The following is a 25,221-nucleotide window of genomic DNA, read 5'->3' as shown; positions in this document are numbered from 1 at the left end:
TGTGCAACTGTAGGAAAGGATGGAATGTACCCTCAGCAAGTTCTCTGATGATACCAAACTGGGAGGGGAGCCTGACGCTCCCGAGGGCTGTGCTGCCATCCAGTGTGACTTGGACAGGCTGGAGAGCTGGGCAGAGAAGAACCTAATGAGGTTCAACAAGGCAAGTGTAGGGTCCTGCACCTGGGGAGGAAGAACCCCATGCACCAATATAGGCTGGGGGTGGACCTGCTAGAAAGCAGTTCTGAGGAGAAGGATCTGGGAGTCCTGGTAGATAATAAACTACCCGTGAGCCAGCCATGTGCCCTTGTCACCAAGAAGGCCAGTGGAATCCTGGGGTGCATAAGGAAGATTGTGGCCAGTAGGTTGAGAGAGGTCATTCTCCCCCTCTACTCTGCCCTGGTGAGGCCACATCTGGAATACTGCATCCAGTTCTGGGCACTCCAGTTCAAGAGAGACAGGGAACTACTGGAAAGAGTCCCTCAGACATCACAAAGATGACTGGGGGATTGGAGCATCTCTCTGATGCGGAGAGCTGGGACTCTTTCACCTGGAGAAGAGAAGGCACAGGGGAGACCTTATTAATGCCTACAAGTATCTAAAGGGTGGGTGCAAGCTGGATGGAGCCAGACTCTTTTTTGGTAGTTCCCAGTGACAGAACAAGGGACGATGGGCACAAACTGGAACATCAGAACTTCCGTTGAAAAATGAGGAAAAACTTCTTTACAGTGATGATGATACAGCGCTGGACCAGACTGCCCAGGGAGGTTGCAGGGTCACTGGAGATACTCAGGACTCACCTGGATGCAGTCCTGAGTAATGTGCTCTAGGGGATCCTGCTTTAGTAGGGGAGTTGGACTGGATGATCTCTAGAGGTCCCCTCAACTCTGACAAATCTGTAATTCTGTCATGGAGACTAGAGTGCTCCATAAAAAATGTTTCATGTGTAGGAAATGTTTAGAAACGTGTGTTCTGGTTTATTTTGGAAGCTTAGATTGGTGGCTGTTAAGTGACAATAAAATACTCATGCTATCTGAATTCCAAACAGGCTTGTATGACAATTTTAATAGCAAGTAAATTAAGATTTTTTTTTTTTTTTGAAATGGCTCTTTGTCTGAGAACATTTTGGAAGGAATATAGGGGGAAAAAGAGTGGCTGTTTAATTGTTGTTGTTTTGGAAGGAAGAGGAGTTAGAAAAATGATTAGGTTCAATTTTTTTTGTAGACTGTGAAAATAGTCCTCCTGAGGGAAATTCCCACAAAGCAATACTTGAGTCATGGCACATGCATTGAAGAGAACTGCCAACTCTTTGCAGGTGAAATCCCATAAAATAACACATTTGGAACCTAGATAGCTTACATGCACTCCAGACTTTTATCACTACTTTAATTTAAAATTGAAGTACAGGAAACCTTACGTGGGCAACTGACCACTTACTGCGTATGTGCTGTGTATCTATGCTTCACTGAATCAGCCTACTTATGCAAACTTCATCCCCAGTGGGTATGTCTGTGTATATTTAAAGACTGTTAATCTCTTAAATTGAAAGGAAAAATAGTTGTTATTCGCTTGTACACCAATTTTCAGCAATCAAAATCTGTTGTGAAAGTCAGAAAGTATTACCTTGCCACCCAAGTTACCCTGCCTGCTGTTAATTACTCTTTATTTAGCAGCATCTTTCCTCTCCAGCCTTTACATAGGCCATTTCTAAACCGTGGGAATAGTATTCAGAGCTGCAAAGTAGGTGTATGCTATCACCATTTGGAGTCAGAAACATTTGATGATTCATTTGATGTGAAGTGATGGGAATCGCTACCTTGTGACAGCCAACAGAGAACCAGCCTAGGCTTTATTCTGCAAAGACATCTTTAATTATAGTAATTGTTGAAAACATTGGGAATCTTGTTTATTCTGCTGTACTGATTTAAATGCCTGTGAAATCTTTCAGTTTCAGTGCAGGAAAACTTGAAAGAAAAAATATAGCACCTGAGTAGGGAAAAGGAAGGCAGATATTGAACAGTAAATATGTATTTCCCCCGTTCCTGTTTCATTCTCCACTCCCATTCTCTTAATATGTATGTATATGTGCATATAGGTAATAGAAAAACATCTTACATTCTTTGCAAACTCTCTCATAACAGTGGTAAGAGTTAATGTACTTCTACAACATCGGAATTAACAGTATAGTGTGTTTTTATTATGTCTGTGTTGTAGCTGTAAAGTTTTGCCCTTAAGTTGCTGGTGGTGGTTTACATAATGCTTTTCAAAGATAGACATGATCACCTTGACTGTGTATCCAGAACCCACGCAGAATGACTGAATCAGTCTTTTAGGCCTCAATAGATATTCCTAGAAGTAATTTTACAATGTTCTGCTTTATTTTATTTCAGTCACAACATTCTTTTAATGTTTGAAGACATTGTAGAAAACCAACGTTTAGTTCATGAAGAAAAAAATAGTTAACAACCACTGTATGATCAGAGTAAAAAAAAAAACAGAGGTTAGCACTATTTTGGTCCAGGTAACACTTTGTCTCTTGCTTAAACAAATTCCACAAACATAGGAAGTGTAGGTTTTAGACAAGCAAACGTCAGAGTGATCATCAAGTGTAAGATGTGGTTTTACAAAAATCAGATGATATCCTTTAAGCTTCTCCTTCTGTGCTTTAGGACTAGTCAAAATGCGAACATTTCCATGTTTACCATAATTTTGCAGGTATTTCTGAATGAGGGATCTTTGAAAAGCTGCATGATGCACATTAGACATGTATTTTACAGTTCAGTTGCCAAAGCAAAATACGGACTAAAGCCTAACTATTGTGTGAGCCCGCTGGCTGTGCTCCTGGGATGGGTGTGGGTGTGTGCAGAGGGTGCAAGCAGCAGGAGAGCCATAGACTTGCTGTGCACTTCCCACCCCCACCACAGGGCAGTAGGGGTTGTGTTGTTTTTTTTTCCTGTAGCTCCTGTTTCTCCTCACTCCCTAGGGGAAAACGGCCAGTGGATCCAGGGACATGTGGCCTCACTCATCCCACCTCCTGTGGATGGTCCTGTAGCATCTCCATGGAGTACAGCTCAGTCACACGCAGCCAGGAGAAGCTACCCTCTCCAGCAGAGTGTTACAGTTTTGCCACTGTAAAGCTTCTCCCATGCAGAGGAGATATGGCAGGATTGTACTTTTCCTCTCTGTTAGCTCAAGTGTTTTGCATGGCAGGGGCTTACTTGGTGAAGTGAGTGCCTGCCTCAGAAAGAAAAAAAATGCTGCTCTGTAAATGAGAAGTTTAAATAACAAAACAAAATGGAAAGTAGGGGCTTCGCAAACGAGATCCAAATTCTGGAAAATAGCCTTGCTTAAGTCTTTGGCTTGGAACAGACCATAAACCTAAGTACTAGTAAGCCTCTTCTAGCTGAATTTTTTATTTACTGTTCTAGTGAATTTGAACAGACCCTATATCTTTTGTTAGCTTGTATTGTACAGAAATGACTGCAATGTAATTTTTCTTAGTACTGTTTTGATATTTATGCATCGCTAAGCAATTGCATATTGGTTTTGTCCTGGAACCTACAGGGTGCAGGCTCTTGGGACTCCTACCCAGACAGGCGTGGCACAGAGATATAAGCAGTTTTCATGCTATTCTGGCAGAGGTGAATTCCTGCAGCTCATATGGTAAATACTAGTACCTTTTGCATGACCACGCCCCATCAGAATATGAGGAGGAAGGCCCAGCACTGGACACTGCAGTCAGGAGTCTGAGCAAAGCACAATGAGCAGATGCTTGGATATTTGGCTTTTAAAGTCCTTCCACTGTTGCAGCTGTGTGCAGGCATGCTCTGTGGCTTTGTTATGGGCAGCAGAATATTTTGGAAAATCATTGGTGAAGCCTGCATTTGTGAACACTACCCTCTAGAAAAACGCTTGGTTTTAATTTCTGTTTATGACTGCATGTCATTTTGCTTCTATGAATTTATTATACCATTGGCCCAGAATGCGTTTCAGACTGGAGGAATAGTAACCTGAAATCACTAAACAAAAATTTGAGGTATAAACTAATCTGGAGAGACTGAAGAAGCACACAAGTAATCAGACATGTATGCTGTGGTTCCAAGTCGTGTACTTCCATCTGCTAAGAAAACTAAAGAAGTTCTCCAGCTCAGAAGACTTTAAACAGCACAATGAATGATAAGGGTTATATCTCTGTTCATTCAGATTTATTCTACGTAGGTACATCAAAATACAGGAAATGTTTTCAAGAACTGATTTTTTGCAGATAGGAGTGAATGCTGTGTATGATCTCTGCTACCTACTGAATATTGATACTAAGACCAGTGAATACAGAAAATTTTTTATTTGAATTTCATTTAGAAAAGTAGTGCTAGTTGACTAAGCAAAGACAGGCTAGTTTGTCTAGGAAATATTTAATAAGACAGAAAAAGGAAAGTGGATGGGTTTCTTTTACTGGAATGAAAAATATACTCTTGCAAAGACTTGATGATAAAGTGTTTCTGATTTCCTTTTCTGTCAGGCTTCTTAATTGTCAAATCATTATTAAAAATGGTTTCACTACTTCTGGTATTTGTTAAAATGATGTTGACGTGCTGGACAACGTTCATTTGGGATGCATTTCACCTCCCACAGGGCCAGATTTCGAAGTGCACAGCCTTCTTTCATACAGCCAGTGTTTCTGCAGTTTCTTTGCCTTTCTACAGGCACTTGCAAAACCCCTAGGGTATGAGCTCCTCTGAAAACCTAGTCACCTAGACAAGTGACTTTGAATCCATGGGTACAGTGCTGTTCTGAGAGCCTGCCTGTGGTGACTAGGTGTGCTTTAGTGTTGTTGTTTACAGGCCAGCAGCACAAAGGTGAAGTTCTCACTGTGCTTCCGAAAAGGATGAACGGTGCCTTCTGTGCGTTGCTGTCAGTGTGCTCCTGACTTCCTGCTTCTGCTCTGAAATTATCCCCTGCCTGTGCTACAGATGGGTACAATCAGCAGTTTTCTAGTGATTGCATTGAGCAGCTGTGCCTCCGTTTCACCTCAGCTCTTCCACCCACAGCTCACTTTCTAAGTTAAAAGGTGACATTGGCCACCTTAGCAGAAACCAATGAAAAGAGGATGCAAAGCATCACCACTCTCATGTGATACAGAGGGAAGCTTTTGCTCGTCTTCTCCTGACAGCTCTCACCTCTTGAGTATTTGTTGAACTTTAATGCTTCAGGCTGGCAAAATTATTAGCCTAGCCGTGTCTTCAAAATGGTGGTAATTTAGGGGCGTTTGAGAGAGCAGGACCAAATTCAGTGCCTGGCTTGTGAAAGGATCCTAACCTGTGGCCTGTGCAACATTGCTGTGACAGTGCCACAGCAGGCAACTCAGTGGCTCTTTTCATAGAATCATAGAATGATATGGTTGGAAGGGACCTTAAAGATCATCTAGTTCCAACCACTCTGCATAGGCAGGAACACCACCCACCAGATCAGGTTGCTCAGGGCCTCATCCAACCTGATCTTGAGCACTTCCAGCTGCTTTTGCTCCCAGTTGCTGGGTCTGCTCTAGAGATGCCCACACTTTGTCCAGTTGATGTCCCGTTTTTACTGTTGGCCAGAGCATAGCCAGCCACATCCAACCTGTGGATGCAGTCATCTTGATCTGTTGTTGCAAAACACTGTGTGGTTCTCCTTCCTCATCTGGAATGCCAAGAAGGACCATTAGCTGTGGGGGTGACCCTGTGACAGGCAAGGATGGACAAGCACTATGCAGAAGCCCATGGCTGTGTCTTAACAGCAAGCTCTGGTGCAGCAGCAGTGAGCATCTGTAATAGTTAACTTCCAGTGCATAAAGTTGTCTTTTGTCAGTACCTTCATTTTCAAATATTCCTCTTCAGACAACAATACCCAGCCTATAGCTTAGGTCACTGAACCCCCTGCATGAGCATTTTGACGACTCCCGCACTTACCTCCCAGTGATTTCATATGCATATGTTAGCGAGCGTGGAGCTTCCAATTAGCTTAAAAGCCAAAAGGCAAAATTTGTGTGAGAGAGAACAGGGTTTAGAATTACATGGGCAGGATTACAGGAGATGCTTACTTTTGTTCTCCTCAGGTAGCTGATCACCATAATTAATCTAGCCCAGTGATTGATCCTCAAGAGGATGTGGTGGTGGTGGTGGCTGCTGAAGGTGAAATGCCTGGGCGACTGTGTGTTCTGTTGGCTTTGGGAGGGACTGCATCCATCTCTGAGGGCAAAGACCATTTCATAGCCATGATGGCTGAGGTCAGCTAGGTCCACACCTCTCTCCAAAGAGCGTGGATCTGGGGGTAGCACTGGTGCAGTAAGAAAGCCCTCCTGCCAGCCCATCCTTCAAATCCTCCTGCAGGACTGCCAGGGATAAGGAGCATTGAGCTGCCCCCACAATGCTGCCTTGCAGGACCCCTTCCTGTGGCCCCCACTTTCCTGTTCTCCCTTCATCAGAAGAGCAGAAGTAATGTCAGCACTGTCTGTGTAACATGCCACATGGTCAAAAAAAGACATTATCCCAGTGAATTTTAACATGTCTGACAGCTACGCCATAGAAAGCCTTGGCCAGTGCAGCCTGGGCATTGTGCACAGTTAAACCTACTGCTCAAGGCAGCAGTGGAGCTGGGTGCTGCCCCAATAGGAGCAGCAGTAGAGCAACCCAAGCAGGCATACCACAGCGCTTGATTTACCCTTTTCAACATTGTAGGATTTAATAAGGTGGTGTGATGGAAAATCTATCATGCCTTTTAAGAATTTTTCCCTTTTCTATTGAAGAAAGGTAATGCTTATCTTCTGTACTAACACAGCCCAAATACCCTCCATCTGCCTTCCACTCTTTCCCACCTGGTTTAGCTGTGTGCACCAAGCTACCAATGTAATCTCATGTCTCATAAATATGTGTTGAATAACCTAATAGTTTAACAGCTGTTAAAAAGCATTTAGTAAATGAGTTAGGTGGAAAGCATTTTCTAATCAGATAATGGCACTGTCTGAGATTATAGGCTGAGATGTATGCACAAGGCTTCCATCTACCTGGAGGCTTTTCTTGTATAAAACTGTACATATGCATCTGATCCCATAAAAGTATATAGACATAAACACAAAGAGAGCAGCCAGGAGTGTGTTAGGGGTAGCCCTCCCAGAGAGCAGTACCAACAGCAGTATGCTAGTGAGTGAAGGTGAGTTTGTTCAGATGCTTGCTTAGATAAAAGCTGCAATCACACGTGTGCTGCCTACAGCTGCTTGATAGCATGAGGTTTCCTTTGTTTCTTAGTCACTGTGCTCTAGTGTTATTAACTAAAACGCGAAGGCTTGATAGTAGCTTGACCTTTAAAAATGTTTTGGTAGAATTGGTGCCTCGGGAAAAACATCCAGTTCACAGACAGCATCTGCAAAGGCCTCTGTAGTGACTGTGTCAGGAGATCTCAGGGGCTGACTGCCCATCCCTCATCACAGAGATTGCTACTGCTTCTGATACGTTGGCAGGGTGTTTCAGAAAGTTTTGCTCCGCCAGGGCTGTGCTACTGTTACAGAACCGGAGGTTTATAGTTTCTGAGGGCAGCCAGCCCATTGTCTCTCCCCAGCACCAGGCTCAGAGTCAGAATGAGAGGTGAGGTCCTCACTTTGCTGAAGCCTGCTGAATGCAGCTGATGCTGCTGCAGGGGACAGGATTTCGTCTTTGCACAAATCCTGAGTGCCTAAGCAGTAGATGGAGATGTATCCACATCCCTGGCTCTGTCTCCAGGGGGCCAGCAGGGCAGCAGTTGAGATGACCTGTCTAGCATCTTCTGAAGGAACGTCTGGTTCGTGGTGAGGACCTTGTGCTGCCTGTCTCAGAACTGACTGACGGGAGGATTTCAAAAGCACAAATGGCATTTCACAGCTCAGCTCAGTAATGGACAACTGGCCACCTAACTACTCAACCCTCTTTGAAAGTCTTATTCCCAAATTCTTACCAATTAGGAGATGTTTAGTCCAGAAGTTGAAGAACTGTGTGTGTGCACATGATTAAAATAGTAGTGCTTTGATTTTCATATGCTGACCAAAATCTGTGTGCTGGTGCCAGGGAACTGCATCATAGTCTGCATCATGAAAGGTGGCTATTTTTTTTTATGGGTTCAATCAAACTTAAGGGTAAAATAAATACATTATAGTACCATAAATTTCTGCATTGATAATACTACATGGAAATGGGAATTTTTTTAGGTTACTGTTAATGGGGATAAACATCTGTTTAATTTACATTATTATATTTTCTCAGTTCACATATTTATAATAGTACCCCAAAAAAATTTGTAAAAACCCCTCTGGACTGCTAACATTCAAAAGCAAATAGACTTGTTAGAATTGTCAAAAAGTACATACAATTTATATTTAAGTACTTTCTGACTCCCTTTACTGAATGTGCATGATTTATTATTTTTCTTCAAGGTTTGATATATTAACTTTTTACCTGCTAGAAAAACTTTTCATTTAAATGTTGGGCTTCCAGAACTGGCTGAAATATTTCTCCCAGATTCAGACCCACACAGAAGGACTATTGTCTTCTGCCCAGTGCCTTGGTATGATGTCATAACCCTGGTCTCTCTGAGTAGGAAGCTTTGATTTATAGCCAGGGCTGCTGCCAACACTCAGTTCTCAGAACTTTGTATTAAATTAGATGACATAATGACATGGGTCCGGAGTCGAAGAAGGCATCTTTGAACCATTGAAAACCAATTAGCAGAGATTAAATTGCTTATCAGAATAATTCAGAATTGTGAGGTCTGTCATATTTTTAAGACTCAAAATTGAGGACTATTTAAAATTGTCTGTTGGCCAACCTAATACATTGTGAAATAAGAAGTGGTTAAAAATTCACCATGCAAACTGAACTTGCATTCATTTTTCCCTTTTTATGGCAAGGGCCTGATCCATCAGCAGAGTAGGGTCTCTTAAATGGGTAACATGAGTCTGAGCACATGTAAGAACTACATCATCTTTTCTGTTCACAGTTTCACCAATTCTGGCTTCATTGCCGTAATTTATTATTGGCACATCTTAGTGTATGGCAAATTCAGTCACAATTTTTCATTCTAGCCAAGCTGAGAGTCTGCAAGACTAGCTGTTATCTCAGCACCACAGAGCAGCTTTGTGACAGAATCCTTGCCGCCATTCAATGTGGGTCTGCTGTATTTAAGAAATAGTCTGGTCTCTGCTAAAAGTGCTTGCAGACTCTGAACAGCTATAGGGCTTTCCCGTTAATTGCCAGTCCAGGCCTCCTGTGTGACTATGAGTGTCTCTTTCAGCTGGCAGGATTTTACTGAGTCACTTAAGATTTGAAATATTTGAGCTAAAAGTTAGTCAAGCTGATACTATTCTCTGCTAAACAGTAATCCTGCGAAAATTAACTGCACTCTTTGTATCAAGTCACATCATCCTCTGTGACATACCCACTTGTGCAAGTGAGTGATGGCAGAAATGGTGAAGTATTATGGCAGCTAGATTACCATGCCTCCACAGGGATGTGTTTGAGAATGACACCCTTTTTTCTAGCTCAGGTCTGTAAGGATTTGCAGTTAATCGTACCTGAGTCAATAGGTAAGCAGTAACACTAGTCTGTGTCTGGCTGGTGATCAGCCCTGGCTACTCTGAGGGAATCCACTGGGTTCCTGCCTAGAAAAAGACGGTGAAGGTGAAAACTCAAGGTTTGTGTCCTCTAGCTGGTGGTCCCAGCTAAGGGTCTCAGTCCTTTAAAAGTCAGTGAGGCAGTGGGTAGGGTGTTTTAGGAACTGGTAGCCTTATTCCATGCAAGTATCTTAACTCATTTGAGTAACACCATGGACACTGTGGTGGAAAGTGGGTAGCCAGTGAGTACAGGTACAGGCTGTTGCTGCATTGGTTTTGGAAGATGTGCCTTGAAGTACCCACAGCTCCTGCCTCGGGCCCTCTGCAGTCCTTTGCAAAGTAGAAGTAAACAGTTTCCCTTTTAAAGAAAGAATGAAAGGTGATTTACACCAACTTTGACACATTTGGAGTATTTTGAGAATGATCAGGAGGTCAGATCCACTGATCTTTTGAGTTGAGTTTGGAAATACAAATATAGCCAAAGATTTTTTTACCTTTGTGACTCTGTTTGGTGAAGTTACATAGGCTGGGGAGAAGCAGATACAGGATGGAGTGTCATAAATAAACTGTTAACTGATGTAATGTAGCAATTTGTGGTATCTCTTCTCCTCAGGTCGAGTAATACAGTTATTCATGTAAAATTCAGAAGTTGAGACCTAGCCAGAAAGGAGAGTGTTAATGTCCTGCATTTCTGCTGACATGTTCAGCTTTGCAGATTTGATTCCAGATTCTCTGGGTCATTAGTAGTGGTTTCTCCAAGAAAAAAAGAAAATCCTACAGATCTTCCTTCTCCAAGCTGGTACCCTGTGAAGACACACTTGTTTGAAGGGGGAATGACTGGCTGGCAACCGAGCTTGGTGAGATTCCTATGTTCAGTCTGCACAGAGTGAAATGGCTACACAAATGGCAAAGCACTGACAAGTCAGATACAAATCCCCTCACCACTTCAGCATTAGTATTTTTTTCTGTCTTTCAGTGTGATACCTATTCTAGTGGTGAGATTGATCTGCATACAAACAAAATATATGATACTGAGCAAGGGGAGACTTTTTTACTGTGTTGAAAAACACATTTTAAAAGGTAATGGAGGCAATTCAGTTGAACAAGTTCAGACACCTCTGAGCCTAAGTGCATGTAGTATCTGTTCATTTAAAGATAACTTGTTTCTCTTTTCATGAAGTAACTGATGCTTAGGTGTGTATCAGTTCAGAGCAGTACATGGGGACAATGTAAACACAAGTCAAATAAAATGGAGAACTCATTGAATCTCGTATCTCTCCTTGTTTCTCTCTCTGGCTACCAACCACTTGCCATCAGCAAACAAGCTACTGTGACTTACCCTGACTGATCCTGTAATTAACACCAGTCTATTTTCCTTCTGAATTTATGGGCAGCCAGGAGTGTTGTTGGTTGCTGTCACCATCTCCAGGAGAGTTTTTGAACTAATAGGTCTGGAATGTAGTCCCTTCTGCGTATCAGTCCTTCACCCAGTGCAGAGTAGGACTTACTGGTTATCCTCTGTTGGTTGTGACAGGTGTGTTTCAGTGTAGCAACATCTGAAGACAGATTCCCCAGTGCTCATGGCCACTAATCAGACCTCCAGATAGATCCCATGGCATTGCTTTTATAAAGAAAAAAGTGAAGTGACAAAAAAGTGCCTGGTAAACCAAGTAACAAAGATGTGCTTTGGAAGAGCTGCAACAAAAAATCACCCTGAAATAAAGAACCTGCCTTCTTTAAAAACTCCAGTCTGTCTGCCACCCAGACTATAACCCTTACCTAGGTTATAACAAGTCAGACAACTCCAGAGTTTATTGATGTTGAATAGCCAGTGGTTGAGCTTGGAATTATTTAGCACAGGTGTTTCTGTAACAGTGATATATTGGGAAAATTCAATGTTCAACAACCATCATATTTCCAGCTGTGCTGTGGTTAGTGCTAGTACAGTGAATCTAATATAAAACATGTGAATATATTTGCTAGCTCAGGAACTTGTTAACGGTATTTCCTTACAACATCTGAGCTGCTGTGTTTATCTAGGTGTGTTTCTTTGGTCTTGCATTTTCATAAAGGGTGTGATGCTGATTCCTGAACCTGGAATCTGCTTCTCTGCAACCAAGTAAATTAGCAGCCCTGCTAGCCAATGTGCAGTGCATGAGCAGGTGAAAATAAGATTATGAGGAATCCAATGACAGTCCATTATCCTTAGTGCATTTGGCTTGAGCAGCACCTGTGCAGCTGTTACATACATAGACATGTTTTTACTAGGGGTGCTAGAAATCTTGAAACAAGTGTTGCTAGCATCTATATGTAAAAGCACATAAAAGGAGCAAAGTTAACAAGAGGCTAGGGGACTGTAAAACAAGGGCAGTGAAGCACATTCACCAGCAGCAATATTCGTGAGTATTAAAAGAGGTTTTATATGTACACATGCACACGCGTGCCTTTTTAGGGGTTCAGAGGACTCGTGCACAACATAGTAGATGGCTGTACAATGTATAAGGGTGTTTATAAAACACATGCAAGTAAAAATACAGGCAGAGACACACAACACCCGTGCTCTGAGCTAAGTTGTGTTTTATTAATAACTTTGTGCTACAGCCAGTCAGTTATTCTAATATTTTGAAAGTTAACTGGTGTCACTGTAAATTTCCAACAGCACCTTTAAGTGACAGCTGTTCCTGTGGATCTCTTTTTGGGAAAGAAGGTAAATGCCACTGTGCATTCATACTCAACTGTTCTGTGCATTGGAGTTGCATCTGATTTGAAAAAAGACATCTGCTGACTAGCTCGGCGCTATTATTTATAATTTTCCTGATAGAGAAAGTGGGTGTCTTTTACTTGTGCGTTGCATATGTTGTAAGAGAAACAGCAAAGGCACCTCTCTCTGATTTGGGACACCAGCTCTACATTTGTCGTAATAATCATAGAATCATAGAATGATTTGAGTTGGAAGGGACCTTAAAGGTCATCTACTTCCAAGCCCCCTGCATGGACAGGGGCACTTCCCACTAGGTCAGGTTGCTCAGAGTCCTATCCAACTTGCCCTTGAACACTTCCAGGGAGGAAGCAGCCACAGGTTCTCTGGGAATCCTGTTCCAGTATCTCACCACCATCACACTAAAAGAATTTCTTCCTAATGTCTAACCTAAATTGACCTTCTTCCTTGTTAATCCATTACCCCATGTCCTCTCATTACAAGCCCCTGTAAGAGGTCCCTCCTCAGCTTCCCTGTAGCCCCTTCAGGTACTGGAAGGCTGCTATAAGGTCTCCCTGGAGCCTTCTCCAGGCTGAACAGCCCCAACTCTCTCAGCCTGTCTTCATAGCATAGGTGCTCCAGCCCTTTGATCATCTTTGTGACCCTCCTCTGGAGAGAGGAGATCGTGACTGAGTTGATGCTCATAGACAGTCATTCTGTCCATGTGCTGGTGGTATTTAGAGACATGGCTTGACAGCTCAATTAGAGCCTCTCTTGGGACAACGGGTAGAGCAAGCAGATGAGTTATTCTAGAATAGGAATACATTTTTCTTGGTAGCCAGAGACTGAGTTAACTTTTGTTAGGAGTTGGCACTAACAGTTTGGATCCAACTTAGAATCACTGAGAGCTGGATGCAACTTACATTTCACACCCATTGGCTGGTGAGTAAGATTAAACACAATCATGTAGAAACTAAGTAAATAAAATCCTATATTTTCAAAAATATCCTCATAATTGAAAACTTCTTGTACATAGTAGTTTGTCACATGTCTTTGCAATTTTACTTCCACTGAACTCTGAAAGCCCCATCTCTACCTTATAATGCTCCAGTTTACCAAATGTGTAGACATTTATCAAATGGACCATCAGTAGCCGTAGAAATGCGGTAGTATATCCAAGTTAAAATTCTTGCTTTGATTACTACAAATCCATGGAGCCCTTGGGTCCAAAGCTTCCACTGAAGCACAGCTATTTGCAAATAGATTTTTATAGCACATTAGTGCTGGAGGAGAGTCCAAAGAAAATAGTCCTTTTCAATATTAGAACCAGCTGTGACTTTTTTGTGCTGATGACTCATTCTTTTTTTTTTTTTTATAGGGTGGGTGAACTAGGCAAAAGACACACAGAGTCTTATTCAAGACGTTGTTTGTTTTGCAAAGGGTATCCTAGCCACAAGCCAACTTGATCATACCAATACGCAACTCATGTTTATTTAAAACTTTTTTCTTTTAACAGTTCCAATTATAAAAACAGAACCCACAGATGACTATGAGCCTACTCAAACCTGTGGACCAATGAACCAAGGCTTAAGCCCTCTCTCTAAACCATGCTACAGCCAGCAGATCATGATGCCCCCTGATCCTGGTTCCTGCCTTGTGGCTGGCTTTGCCTCCTGTCAGCAGAGAAACGCTGTGATGTCACCCTCTCCCAGTGCAAGCCCCAAGCTGCATGACCTTTCGTCCTCTCATTACAAGTGCATCCCCAACCCGGGCCACAGTCACTTCGGACTTCAGCAGCCCACTGGAGGTGTCCCCACCATACAGGAAGTGCCAAGATCTATAGTTGTGCACCCAAGCTCCCCCGAGCAATCATCTCACATCATGCTGCAGCCGCAGGTGAGTCAACATCTGAGCAGTAGCTGTCCCCTTGGTTATCAACAAACAGTCTATCCCAACAGTCCCTCTTCTCCAGTTCCATCTGTTACCCAAGAGCCAACCTATTTGCAGTCCTGCAGTCCAACTCACTCATCCATAATGGGTCAACAGCAGCAGCAACTGCCGAAGGTTCACAGAAATGAGTCTCCAACAACCCAACCACTGTCATTGCCAGAGTTACATGAGGAAAGTAATCATAATTTGGCCCCTATTCCTGTAACGATCAAGCGAGAACCTGAGGAATTGGACCAGATGTACCTGGATGATGGTAAGTCTTCCAAGGCATAGGTTTGCGTTCAAGCATATTACTATATCAGTGAGTTCCCTTAACCCCCTCCTCCTTTTGAATCCTGGTGGAAAAATGTTCAATTAACAGCCTGGTGGAATGGTGCGGACTTTTGCTTGGATTGTCTCTATGTGGTAAAAGGCCCTTTAATTTTGTGTGCCATAGTGAAACCGTATAATCTAAGCATTAAACGCTGTTAGTTACCATAGAGCTAGCTGCATGACCAATAGCTATGTTGCTGTAAACTTAACCATGCAGTCTTGGCTTATGCCCATGCCAGTGGAACCGGAGTGAAAACTTATTTAACATTGTCCCATCTGTAATGCAGTGAAACGTCTGATATGCAAAGTATTTCACTGGATCTAAACGATAAATTATTCTACTTCAGTTGAGAAGGTTTGAATTAAAAAATAAGGCACGTCTTTCAATGTAACGTTTCAGTCTGGTGGCGTCTGACATTAAGATTACTTTTTCTTCCACTCTTGTTTTGGACTTACTGCTGCTCTTTTTTGGCTTTTGTAAGATTCTTTATATATATATATATATATATATATATTCTATATGCACCACTGAAAAGTTAATATGCGGTGATGAACTTGTCAGACTCTAGTTTCCAAAGATTTATTAGTGAAATGTAATCAAAGGGATAAGCTGGAATTTGATTATGTGACCTCACTGAACTGTGATTTAGCACTTGCTGCTAAGTATCCCAGTAGTATTCTAGACCCTTACCTTCATGCAGTACGTGTGTTCCCTTCCAATAGCCACATAACTTCATATACCATGCTATTTGAAGAAGAAATGCCTTTGAAATGGCTGCATTGAAACTAACTAGTTCCAAGGTACATCTAAATTTTACTGTCTTTCAAGGAGAATTTAAAGACAATTAATTGCACTGCTTTTAAAAAAGGGGCATTTAGTCCTTCAATTTCAAACTGCATGATACTGACTGAATTAGGATTACAAATTAATGTTTTGGAGCTTGACTAGCAGCCTTCTGCTTTTCAACTTGAGGAAAATTATTTTTCTTAACAGATGATAGACAGGTCTAAGGAATTTTTCTTAATTAGGAGTTCAGTTCACTGAAGTTCTGCACAACACATCTTTTGTGACAAGGTTTTATTCATACAGTGTGCATTTTTACAACATTACCTATGCTGTAAGGAGCAGGATTTTAACTAAACCAAACAAGAAATGTACACAAACTAAAAAAAGGCAAATTTTGGTTTTGAGAGAAACCAGGACTTATCCATGGAAGGAGGAGAATATCGATAAAATCTAAACCTGGTCTATAGCTGTCTTTCTTGAAAAGCACAAGAAGTGGGCAGTGTTTCTGCATCACCTCTCCAAAATCCAGCAACCACTTCTCTGACAGCACCTACTTCAGTGGGAAAGTTGGACTAGATGATCTCTAGAGGTCCGTTCCAACTCTAACAGTTCTGTGATTCTGTGAAAGCTGTCTTTGGCTGGGCTCTGCTGATGGGATGGAACTGTGGCTCAGGGATGAAGGGTGAAGCTCCTCAGCCATGTCTACTTCAGGTTTCTCCTGGAGGAACAGAGGAACTGTGTGGAGAGCTTTGCTACTGAGATAGAGCTTGTAGTTTGTTCAGCAATTCTCATTCTCTCTGACAAGGCATAAGTGGTGTAGTCTTTACACCCATCTCTCTTCCATCCCCACTTCTGGACACACATGCACACCAGTCCTCTGACAGATAATCAGAAGTAATTGTAGAAGCCAACATGTACATCAGCACTGATAGTTAAAGTTGATGTTGAAGATGTCTTTAGCTAGCCAAATCCAGATACATTTCTCTCTGGCATCCAGCAGGCTATCAAAATCTTTCTGTGGCTGACCGCAAGAACTATAGACCAAGAAAGAATTATTCACAGACGTAGCAGTCATGGTAACAATGTGTAATAGAAAAAAAATAACCTACAAATTCCAAAAAATTAAACACCACCAGTTCTCTCTAAGGGTGGTAATCAGAAACTATAACCAGAGGAAATCCCTTTTCTGTGTCTAAACAGATATTTAGGTTTGTCTCACGGTTCGCACTGATGGAGTATAACCCACATGAGCTGTCCTTTCCTATCTGTGCCTTATCTTACAGCCTGAAGAAAAGGTTGTCTACTCTAGATTTTGTGTTGACAAGATGAAGCCCTTGTAAAAATCAGGTGTGGATAACTACTGTCCTCCTATTTGTCTCAGCATTTGGGCAGTTGAGAGAGAAAATAAGTGGCAGAGGGGCTAAAGGCAGGAAGCATGTCTTGTGGGACTTGTGTGGACCAAGACCCTCTGTCAAAACCATGCAGAGAGCCCCAGCATGCCTCAGGCACAGCACAGTAGCATGAAGCTGTGAGTCAAGGTGGAAGTCCATTTAGATCTATGCTATATGCATTTCATGGAGGCAGCCTTACCACCACTAGGGCAGATGTTGTTTTCACATTGCATTTAATCTGATGCAGCTTCAGTTCCAATGGAAAGGGAGGCCTCAATCCATCTTGTCCTTAGACACATGTTCTTACTGCTTCCTTTGAGTCATATTGATTGATTATGGAGAAGCAGAACAGGCTAATGGAAAATTATCCTGCCAGAAATAGCAAACCCCACAGTTTTTCACTTGCGGGATGCAATCCCCTGGGTCCAATAGCTGGGTCCAGCCCATGAGAGGGGCAGAAAGCCTGTTGCTGCAGGTCAAGGAGTGCAGCAGGACTGCTTTGGGTGGCAGCAGCCTGCCCATAGGCCACAGTAAGTGTGACTTAAAGCCACCTCTTATGTCACCTTATCCTCCCCAGCAACTATCTAATCAACTCATCCTGTCTTGGTAAAAAAGACTTCTCATGCTCACCTATTAGTTATGGAAGGACAACATCTGGGCTGCCCTGCACAGTCTCAAAGGGCAGTTTGGCCACTACAGTGACTGCCTGGAAACCACCAGGAATTGCTACTAGTGTCCCAGGTACATGCTGTTCACCAAGATGTGCACTGAAAAGGCAAGACACTCCACATGTGCAATGCCTTTGTGCTTGGTACTGCTTCATTCAGATCTCTGGCCTTAGCTGTGGAATAAGGGAGAATGGGTTTTGCAGAGTGGCTCATACTAAATAGGAGCAGCTCAGTTTTCATGTGCTCAGTTTTTTTGGGAATAGGAGCTTTTAAGCCATCACTATTGTTTCTTGTTTTCAACATGTCCATCTTTAAGAGTTTTTCTTGTTGGAGGAGAGGGTGGGATATCTGTGCTTTATGACCATATTCTGAAAACCAGAATATCAAATCATACCCATGAGTAAGGACAGTTACTCTCTTTAGATTGCTGCTGTACCTCTTTATAATTTGTTGTCTCACTGATTCAGTTCATATCGCTTCATGTAGTGTGATTTAAACTATTTTTAGTGTTTTTTCAATCATTGCACCTATGAACGATATGAAAGCCGGAGAGGGGTAAGATGTCGTTAACTGCTTTCCTTGCCTGCTACTCTAAGTATACCAACCTTTCCCTATCCCTAGAATAACTTTAAAAGTAATTAAATATTGTAATGACATTAAAAATTAAATTCTCAAATCATCATTCCATGAAAAAAGTGTAACTTCACGGTATCTTGTAGTTATTTAATACCTCCAGTTTTACCTGAAAGTACTTACAAAGTGTGAGGTATAGCCATCCAGCGTAGGACTACCAGACAAATAAAATGTCTAACTGGGTATGCCAGATTATATTTGGTGATAAAATTTGGGTTTCTTGTTTACCACTTTGAGGGGATTTGATTTATGTATAACAATCTTGGACTAGGCATATACAGAAATATTTTGGTTTCAGCTTATTGGATCAAAGCAATATTCATTCCTTTTGGTCTGGAATATCTCCAAATATAGACCATCTATACTGTATAGATGGAAAAAAAGAGTCAGTGAGCTAGCTTATATAAATACATATCCTGCATATGATGTTTTTCTGCTTCAGTAATGGTGAGCAGCTGAAGTGATATAAAGGAAGCACCCATTTTGGCAAGTGAATTTTGATCTTGGCAATCTTGTTTTAAATCAAAATCTACAGTAGCCACCTGGGCTACTTATTAAATGTGCTGTGCTTTTCAGTATGTGAATATATGATTCAACATGTAGAATATATTGAAAGCTCATCCTGCAAAGCAATACCTGATACATTATGGCTGCGCTCTTGATATTGAAAGGTATCTGGCCTGTATACTAGCACTCTTTTTAAATAATTCTGAGTTCAGTCTCCTAACAAAGATTATGGCTGACCACCTTTGCTGCTTTCACAGAAAAATTTCATAAAAAACAGTTGAAATGTGACATTTATGCCTGCTTTTGATCCTCTTATGCCTGCAATGGTCTTTTGCAGTGGGACGGGGGGGTGTTTCCTGTAAGAGCCAGAAGCTCTTACCTGCAGGGCATTGGGGCATCCTGGCAGACCACGCCAGGGCTAATGCTGGCTCCATGTGCCTGTGCCACCCCTGCTATAACCAGTGAAGGTTACCTGACATTTTCCTTTCAAATGTAAACTGGGATTAATGTGGGGTGCAAGGGTGGTGGAGTTAATGGAGAATCCTTAGACAAGCAGACTTGGGAGGGGAGAGGGAGAGAGGGACTTCTTCAGTACAAGTCAATGCAGTGATTTATTTTAAGAAAAAACATTTTATTTGGGGATTGATGAGTTTAATATACCAGACAGCCCTTTGTGGTGTGAAGTGGAATTAGCATTATCTGAAGCAATGGCTTGTTTGGGAAGGCTACAATCATCTGAGAATTCTTCCTGGTCCCTCGAACCAGTCGTTCTCTGAAGGGAATGTAGAAATGTACATAGTTTATAATATCTCACTTTTGAATGTGCTCCTCTCTCTGTCCCCCCAACTGGGACTTGAGTCAAAAGCTGTGCTGGTTTACTCTTGCACTAATCCTGCTTCTTTTCTGTTGACCAGGGCAGGTCAGGTAGTTACTCGAAATTTTAGATGTTCTTCTTAGTGGTGGGAGAAACCCCAAACCAGAGGTGGTAGAATATAAGTTCAGACAGCTTTCAGGATGTCCAGGCAGCTGGGAACTGGCCCGGCTCACAACAGGAGATGCTAGAGGTGACTTGAAATCACCTTCGTTATCCCCATTTCCCTTTCCTGGACCTAGTGTAGCCTGTGTGGAACACAGAACTGAGTTTCTATTTCACTAGGATGGAGAAAGTTCAATCAGGCATGCTAATGCCAAGAAACATTTTTCAGGTTGTAACTGGCACTCCCAAAAGTTATTACATTTTTTACCTGCAGCAAAATGACACTCAATTGTCAAATTATTTCCTGCCATTAGAAACATCAAATAAGGTAGTTTTCATTACAGATTAAAATGAAGCTATTTCAAAAAAGCAAGGGGGAAGCACATTGGTAGCAACAGGAAAAAATGTATTACTTGTGTTTTCAGGGTGTATCATACACTCTGTGGTAATACACAGAACTGTAAATAAACACTTTTAAATTGAAAACAAAGCAGCAGCCTGGACAATTTTTTAATCAAGGTGTGCTGGAGTACTGAAACTTGAGCAGATTTTGTCTTCCCTGAGCTTTGCCTGGGTTCTAATCTCAACTTTTGAGATGCAGTCCCAGCCACACTGAAACTGAGAGCACGCTCCAATTGCTGGCAGTGGGGCCAGGGTTGTACCTGCTGTTGAAAAAACTGTTCTCCAGAACACCCCGGGTCATGTGTAGGAGCCAGAAGTGGCATAACAGTATTTGAAAAACAGATCTCTTGTCTGAAGTTTTGTATATTAGTTCAGCCTCCTCCTCTCCACACAGGCATTTTCACAAAGGTCTCTATCCTGATTTTGACTTGATTTGATCTATAAATCTTTGTTTAGTAAGATGAAAATTCTTAGGCCATAAATGAAGTTATCCGATGTTTAAAATGTGGCTAACAGAAAGTATCAGAACCACATCACCATCTTTTTTAAAACAAGGAGGCTTTTGTTCTTGCCATTGTCTTTGCACAGCTGTGAGTTTTATAGCACTGTGCCAATGAATGCACTCATTGCAACTTTTTATTTTACTCTGAAAAAGTAAAGTGGGAGCATTAAGCCCCCGATAAGTATGTAAAAGTGGCAAAACCACAGGTAAAGTGTTACTGAAAGCTGCAGCCCTGCCAGCCATTTCATTTTAAACATGGCTCTTTTAAAAATAACTTTTGCAGTAAAAGCTGTAACTCCTGGATGTAATATGAGCTATTGCTAATGTCATTTCCATGAATTGCTTACAGTGTTGAACTGTTAGATGTCTGACAAGTCCATGTATCTCCTCTACAGTATATATGAAAGTTTTTTGCCTCTAAACCATATGTGCTTTTTTTTCACTCCTCTATATTCTTCACGTGCACATGGTTTGGTGATATAGTTTATTTGAACAGGAACCATAGCAGACAGAATTATTCTTCTGCTGAAATGTATCTTTTTCGTACATCTCAGCTTCATGATTAAAGCGATTGGCTCTTGAGGCATTAAGTTTAGTCTGCTGCTGCCACAATTATGCCTTTGAAAACTCCTGAGTGCACTCGGTGATTTCCAGTGGTCCAGATGTCATTAGAAGAACATGCAGGTAGTCTGCAAAGTCCAGTAACACTGTCTATGCTTTGGTCTGGCTTGGGCGAGCTTTTTCCTCACTCGGTCTTGGCCAAGCCTCGCAGTTCTGGGAGAAAACAAATAGCTTTCCTCATGGAAAGTTCTGCTTAATCTGGCATGGTGCCTGAGCCTAGACCCTCCTCGTCCTAACGATGATTGAAAGTGTACATGCTACTGTGATAAAACATGCTGAGTTGTTAACATTTGGGGCTTGAGTTGTACATGAGTAAGGGAGGACTGAAGTAATGCATTCGAGTCAGACCTTCAGTGGACTTGCACGTCTGGGTTTGAGGGGTATCCTGTTACACGAAACTCCACACCCGCAGGATTGGGTTTTGCTGTTTCTAGTGGTTTTCCTCAGTTTGTTCTCCCTGCATGCCCACCAGAGAAAGGCACCCAGAAAAGCAGCTGACCAGACTGGGGGTCACTCCTGGTTTTCTCCAGTCCCAGAAATGTGGTTGCCCACAGGGCAGACCTGGCTATCTCTTAGCTGCAGTATGCTGTGAAACCTAGCAGCAAACTTTGATTTCTTCTAACATCAACACTTATATTTCCAGAGGGGTCCTTAAGTCTCAGGCTTTCAAGGAAGTGTCCAGACACTTCAGAGGCGTCCTGAGTGCCTCCAGCCTCATTCAATGATGGTAGACACTGGCAGAGGGAGCAGGAAGCTGGCCAATTAATAAGAAAGCTGCAGGAATCAGCAGGCTGTGCTGATTTTAGTGTTGAAAACCCAGCGTTTGCTTGATGTGTGCATGCACACCTTCATGTTAAACATTTTCCATCATTAAGTGTTCAGCTGAAGCTGCGTTGTGCTCTTTTCTCAGCTAAGAGCCAGCTTCATGCTGCAGCCCTGCTAGTGGCTGTACAACTAGCTGGGGAAGAGGTCACTTCTAACTCCCATGCCTGATTCATTCTCCTGTTTCTACAGTAATGGCTGTTGGCATTGCTGTTTCAAATGGTAAAGGTTTTGTGGGTTATTTTCTGTAAGTTTTCCTTGGCGATCAGGGGAGAAGAAGTTGCTGTATCTGAGCCTTGGTAACATTTACATCTGCTTTTAAGTCTGGGGGAGTGCCAAGGAAAATACGTGGCTTGCAGAAGCACAAGCTTCATAAGAAAGTATTGTTCCGACGCAATTCATTTTAGGAATATGTTGCTTGTTTGAAGCGCTTCTGCTGAGCTGTGCAGTGTTAGCTCCTCAGGTATGGCCCCGTGACTCGTGGATGGCCTCTGTGCTCTCATGTTCTGAATGCATCTTGGCAAAACACTTCTGGTCAAATTGTTTGAGAAAAGCCCTCTTCTCCAGGGAGCAGAGTATCACACAGAGCCCAGCTGCATCTCGGCAGAGCTGGGCTGCAGCAAGCCGCCGGCTCAGCCCAGCAAACACGTATGTGTCAAGAGGAAGCATTCTCATGAGTAAACTCCCTGCTTTCACATACTTGGCTAAGCACTAGCAAGCTGCAGTGTTGCTAGATTGCAGAGCAGCAAAGGGCCTGCCTCAGCTCCCATTTAAGTCAATAACACCATTTCCTTTGGGTTTGTTGGGAATGGGACCAAGAGTATGGCTGCTAGTTAAAACACATAATAGCTGCATTCACTGAAATCTGGTGGCTTATAGACAGGCAGAGAGGGAGTCTTTCCTAGCAGATTTCTGCATGGCACAGTTGATTGTTTCATCTGTGTCTGCCAGACAGCTGGGGGATTCAGTCATGGGCCTGATAGCAGCTTGACCATCACTGTCAAAGGCGGGCTGCCTGATAACCTGGCTCCTGCCTTTTCCTCCTGCCCGAGGAGCTAATGCTAATTGCAACCAAAGCAGGCACAGGCTTTCCACACCAGGCTTATCTCCAGGCTAGGAGGAAGCTTATGAAAAAAAGCAGACCCTTAAAATGTTCTCCTCCTCCTCTGTAACTGAGGAAGTCTGTGAAGTCTGGACATTGAAAATACCTGGAAACAGCCAGTGAGTAAGAAAGAAATATAGTAGGAAAGCCATGGTCCTGCTCTTCATTGGTCAGCCTGGCTGGGTTTGTGTGGAAATCAGGAAGCTAGACCAACCCTCTGCCTGCTTTACAGGCTTTCCTTTGTTGGTAGGTCTTCTATATTTTGCATACTTGGAAGCCTAGTGAAAGACAAATACCAGAAAGCAAAGTGACATGGTGCTGCAAGTGTGTCAAAATTCCCAAATTATATTGCTCCTGAGCACATAAATTGCAATATGAGCACTTAAACAGTCTTGAAAAGCAATGCTACAAGCTGTCAAAGTCCATAATTAGTGGATTAAATTTTTTGGTCCTTATGTAGTTACAGCTTATGTATGTATGCATAAGAACAATCCTCACTTGCCTTGCCTTTGCACAATTAAAGCATGGGTTTTCTGCTTGGTTTTGGCCTCTGCTGCAGCCATATGAGAGAGCAGAAGACAAGATTTGACACTTGAAGTCTGTGCTACCCAGATTGCTCTTGATCTTAGATTTCTGTAGGAGCTAGGGCTAAAGATTTGTTCCATTCCATAATTCTTGTGATATAATTGGGGTTGCAGAATGGGTATTGCAGTAGATACTAAAAATCAATTTTGATATCCTGAGATCAGCAGTCAGTGCTTTTTCTAGTGCTTTAGGAAAAAAATGTTTCATTGCCACCTCATAGGAAAATCTTCTGCAAATTACTTTAGAAGTAGAAAAAATGCTATTTTGGGTTAGAAGCCTCCAAAAGTACAAAACTGAAGAATATTTATTTGAACTTTTATTTCTATTCTGTACATACATATTCTGTACACATACACAGACATATTTGTAATGAGCTATAAGACTCAGCATGCTAATTATTTTACTTCTTTGAAATTGTGGTCAGTGAGAATGATGTAAATCTTTTCTACTCATGACTGACTTCTTAGAAAATCCTGCTGGTGCCTGCTGCATAAAACCTTTCAGAATCATGAATCAGGTGGAGAAGCCCATTCCATTGTGCACAGTTAGTTTCTGAACTGAAATGCCCATTGCGGCTCTAAAATCTGGCTCCATGCTGCTCCGTGCCTCCTAGCTGCTGTTACCAACTGCTGCTAAATGTTTCTCAGGCATCTGAGCTTTTGCTCTCCAGCTATTTTGGAATACTGAAGCAACTGGTAAAGATGATCTCTTCACTAGTGGTTGGCTTTTTTTGCTCTGTGGTAGCTCTCTGTTCCACCATGCTCCAGGCTACGCTTGAACTCAGCTACTCACTTGAGGGCCTTCACTTCAGAGCATCTGCATTAGCCATTTCTCCAGGCATCTTCTCCTTGTAGCAGTATGTCTCTCAGTCAGTAGTACTGGGAGGTTAAAATGTACTATATGACTATATGTGAAATTGTTACATAGAAGGAGGTGAGCAGATAAAGTGGTCCTGATTGTTCTTGATTACGCACACTCTTGTCTCCTTTCTTTTGCGGAAATTTCCCTGACTCCTTGACTGTTAACTGTTGTGTGAGATGATAGAGATGCTGTCCCTTGGGCCCAAGCACTTAAGGGCTAGAGCTTCCTGAAGTTACTAGAATTGATGCTATGCAAATTCAGGTTGTGCAGAAAGATTATAAAGAGTCCAAGCTCTGGCTAGGCACTACACAAGGTCTCTTTGAAAGGGGGCCCTGCAAGGGCTGCCAGAGATGGAGATGGCATCTCTACTCCAGCTCCTGAGTTCCTAGGCAACTTTATAAAATCATAGAATTGTTTTGGTTGTAAAAGAACTTTAAGATCATCACATCCAACTGTTAACCTAGCACACTGCCAAGTCCACAACTCTTTGAGAGAGTTCTTTGTGATTTTTGCCTATTTTTTTTTTTTCTTCAATGAGAGTATGTTAGGGTGAGGAAAGATCTCGTTGAAGAGCAAAAGAAGAAGTAGAACTGATTCCAGGACAGAAAGTGCCATCAACCACAGGGACACTATGCTTTTTGCATCAGTGGACAAACATGGCAGCAGTGGCTGCTTCAGAGGACTTTCCAGGAATTCTCCCACTGTTTCCAGAAACCCAGGATGTACCTTTACAGGCCTGACAATCACCACTACAGTCTTTTAAAACTGTAGAGTCACAATTGGATTAAATGTGT

The 25,221-nt window shown here is 42.3% G+C and overlaps 1 protein-coding gene across 6 annotated transcripts in view; it reads left to right on the top strand.

Annotated features, from left to right (window-relative positions):
- NFATC1 (nuclear factor of activated T cells 1) overlaps positions 1-25,221 on the top strand; it is a 115,885-nt gene that overhangs the window by 70,072 nt on the left and 20,592 nt on the right. For 3 of the 6 annotated variants that reach the window (XM_051611131.1, XM_051611132.1, XM_051611136.1), the window contains one exon: positions 13,825-14,511. In XM_051611131.1, the coding sequence (XP_051467091.1) occupies positions 13,825-14,511 (687 nt within the window). Of the gene's footprint in view, positions 1-13,824; positions 14,512-25,221 lie in introns of those variants that run through there. The other 3 variants (XM_051611133.1, XM_051611134.1, XM_051611135.1) reach the window with 3 other exon arrangements.

Source organism: Apus apus, chromosome 2 (genome assembly GCF_020740795.1).
Source record: "Apus apus isolate bApuApu2 chromosome 2, bApuApu2.pri.cur, whole genome shotgun sequence".
Classification (NCBI taxonomy): Eukaryota; Metazoa; Chordata; class Aves; order Apodiformes; family Apodidae; genus Apus; species Apus apus.
Note: the sequence above shows the minus strand (reverse complement) of the source record. Positions and strands in the feature narration are given on the sequence as shown.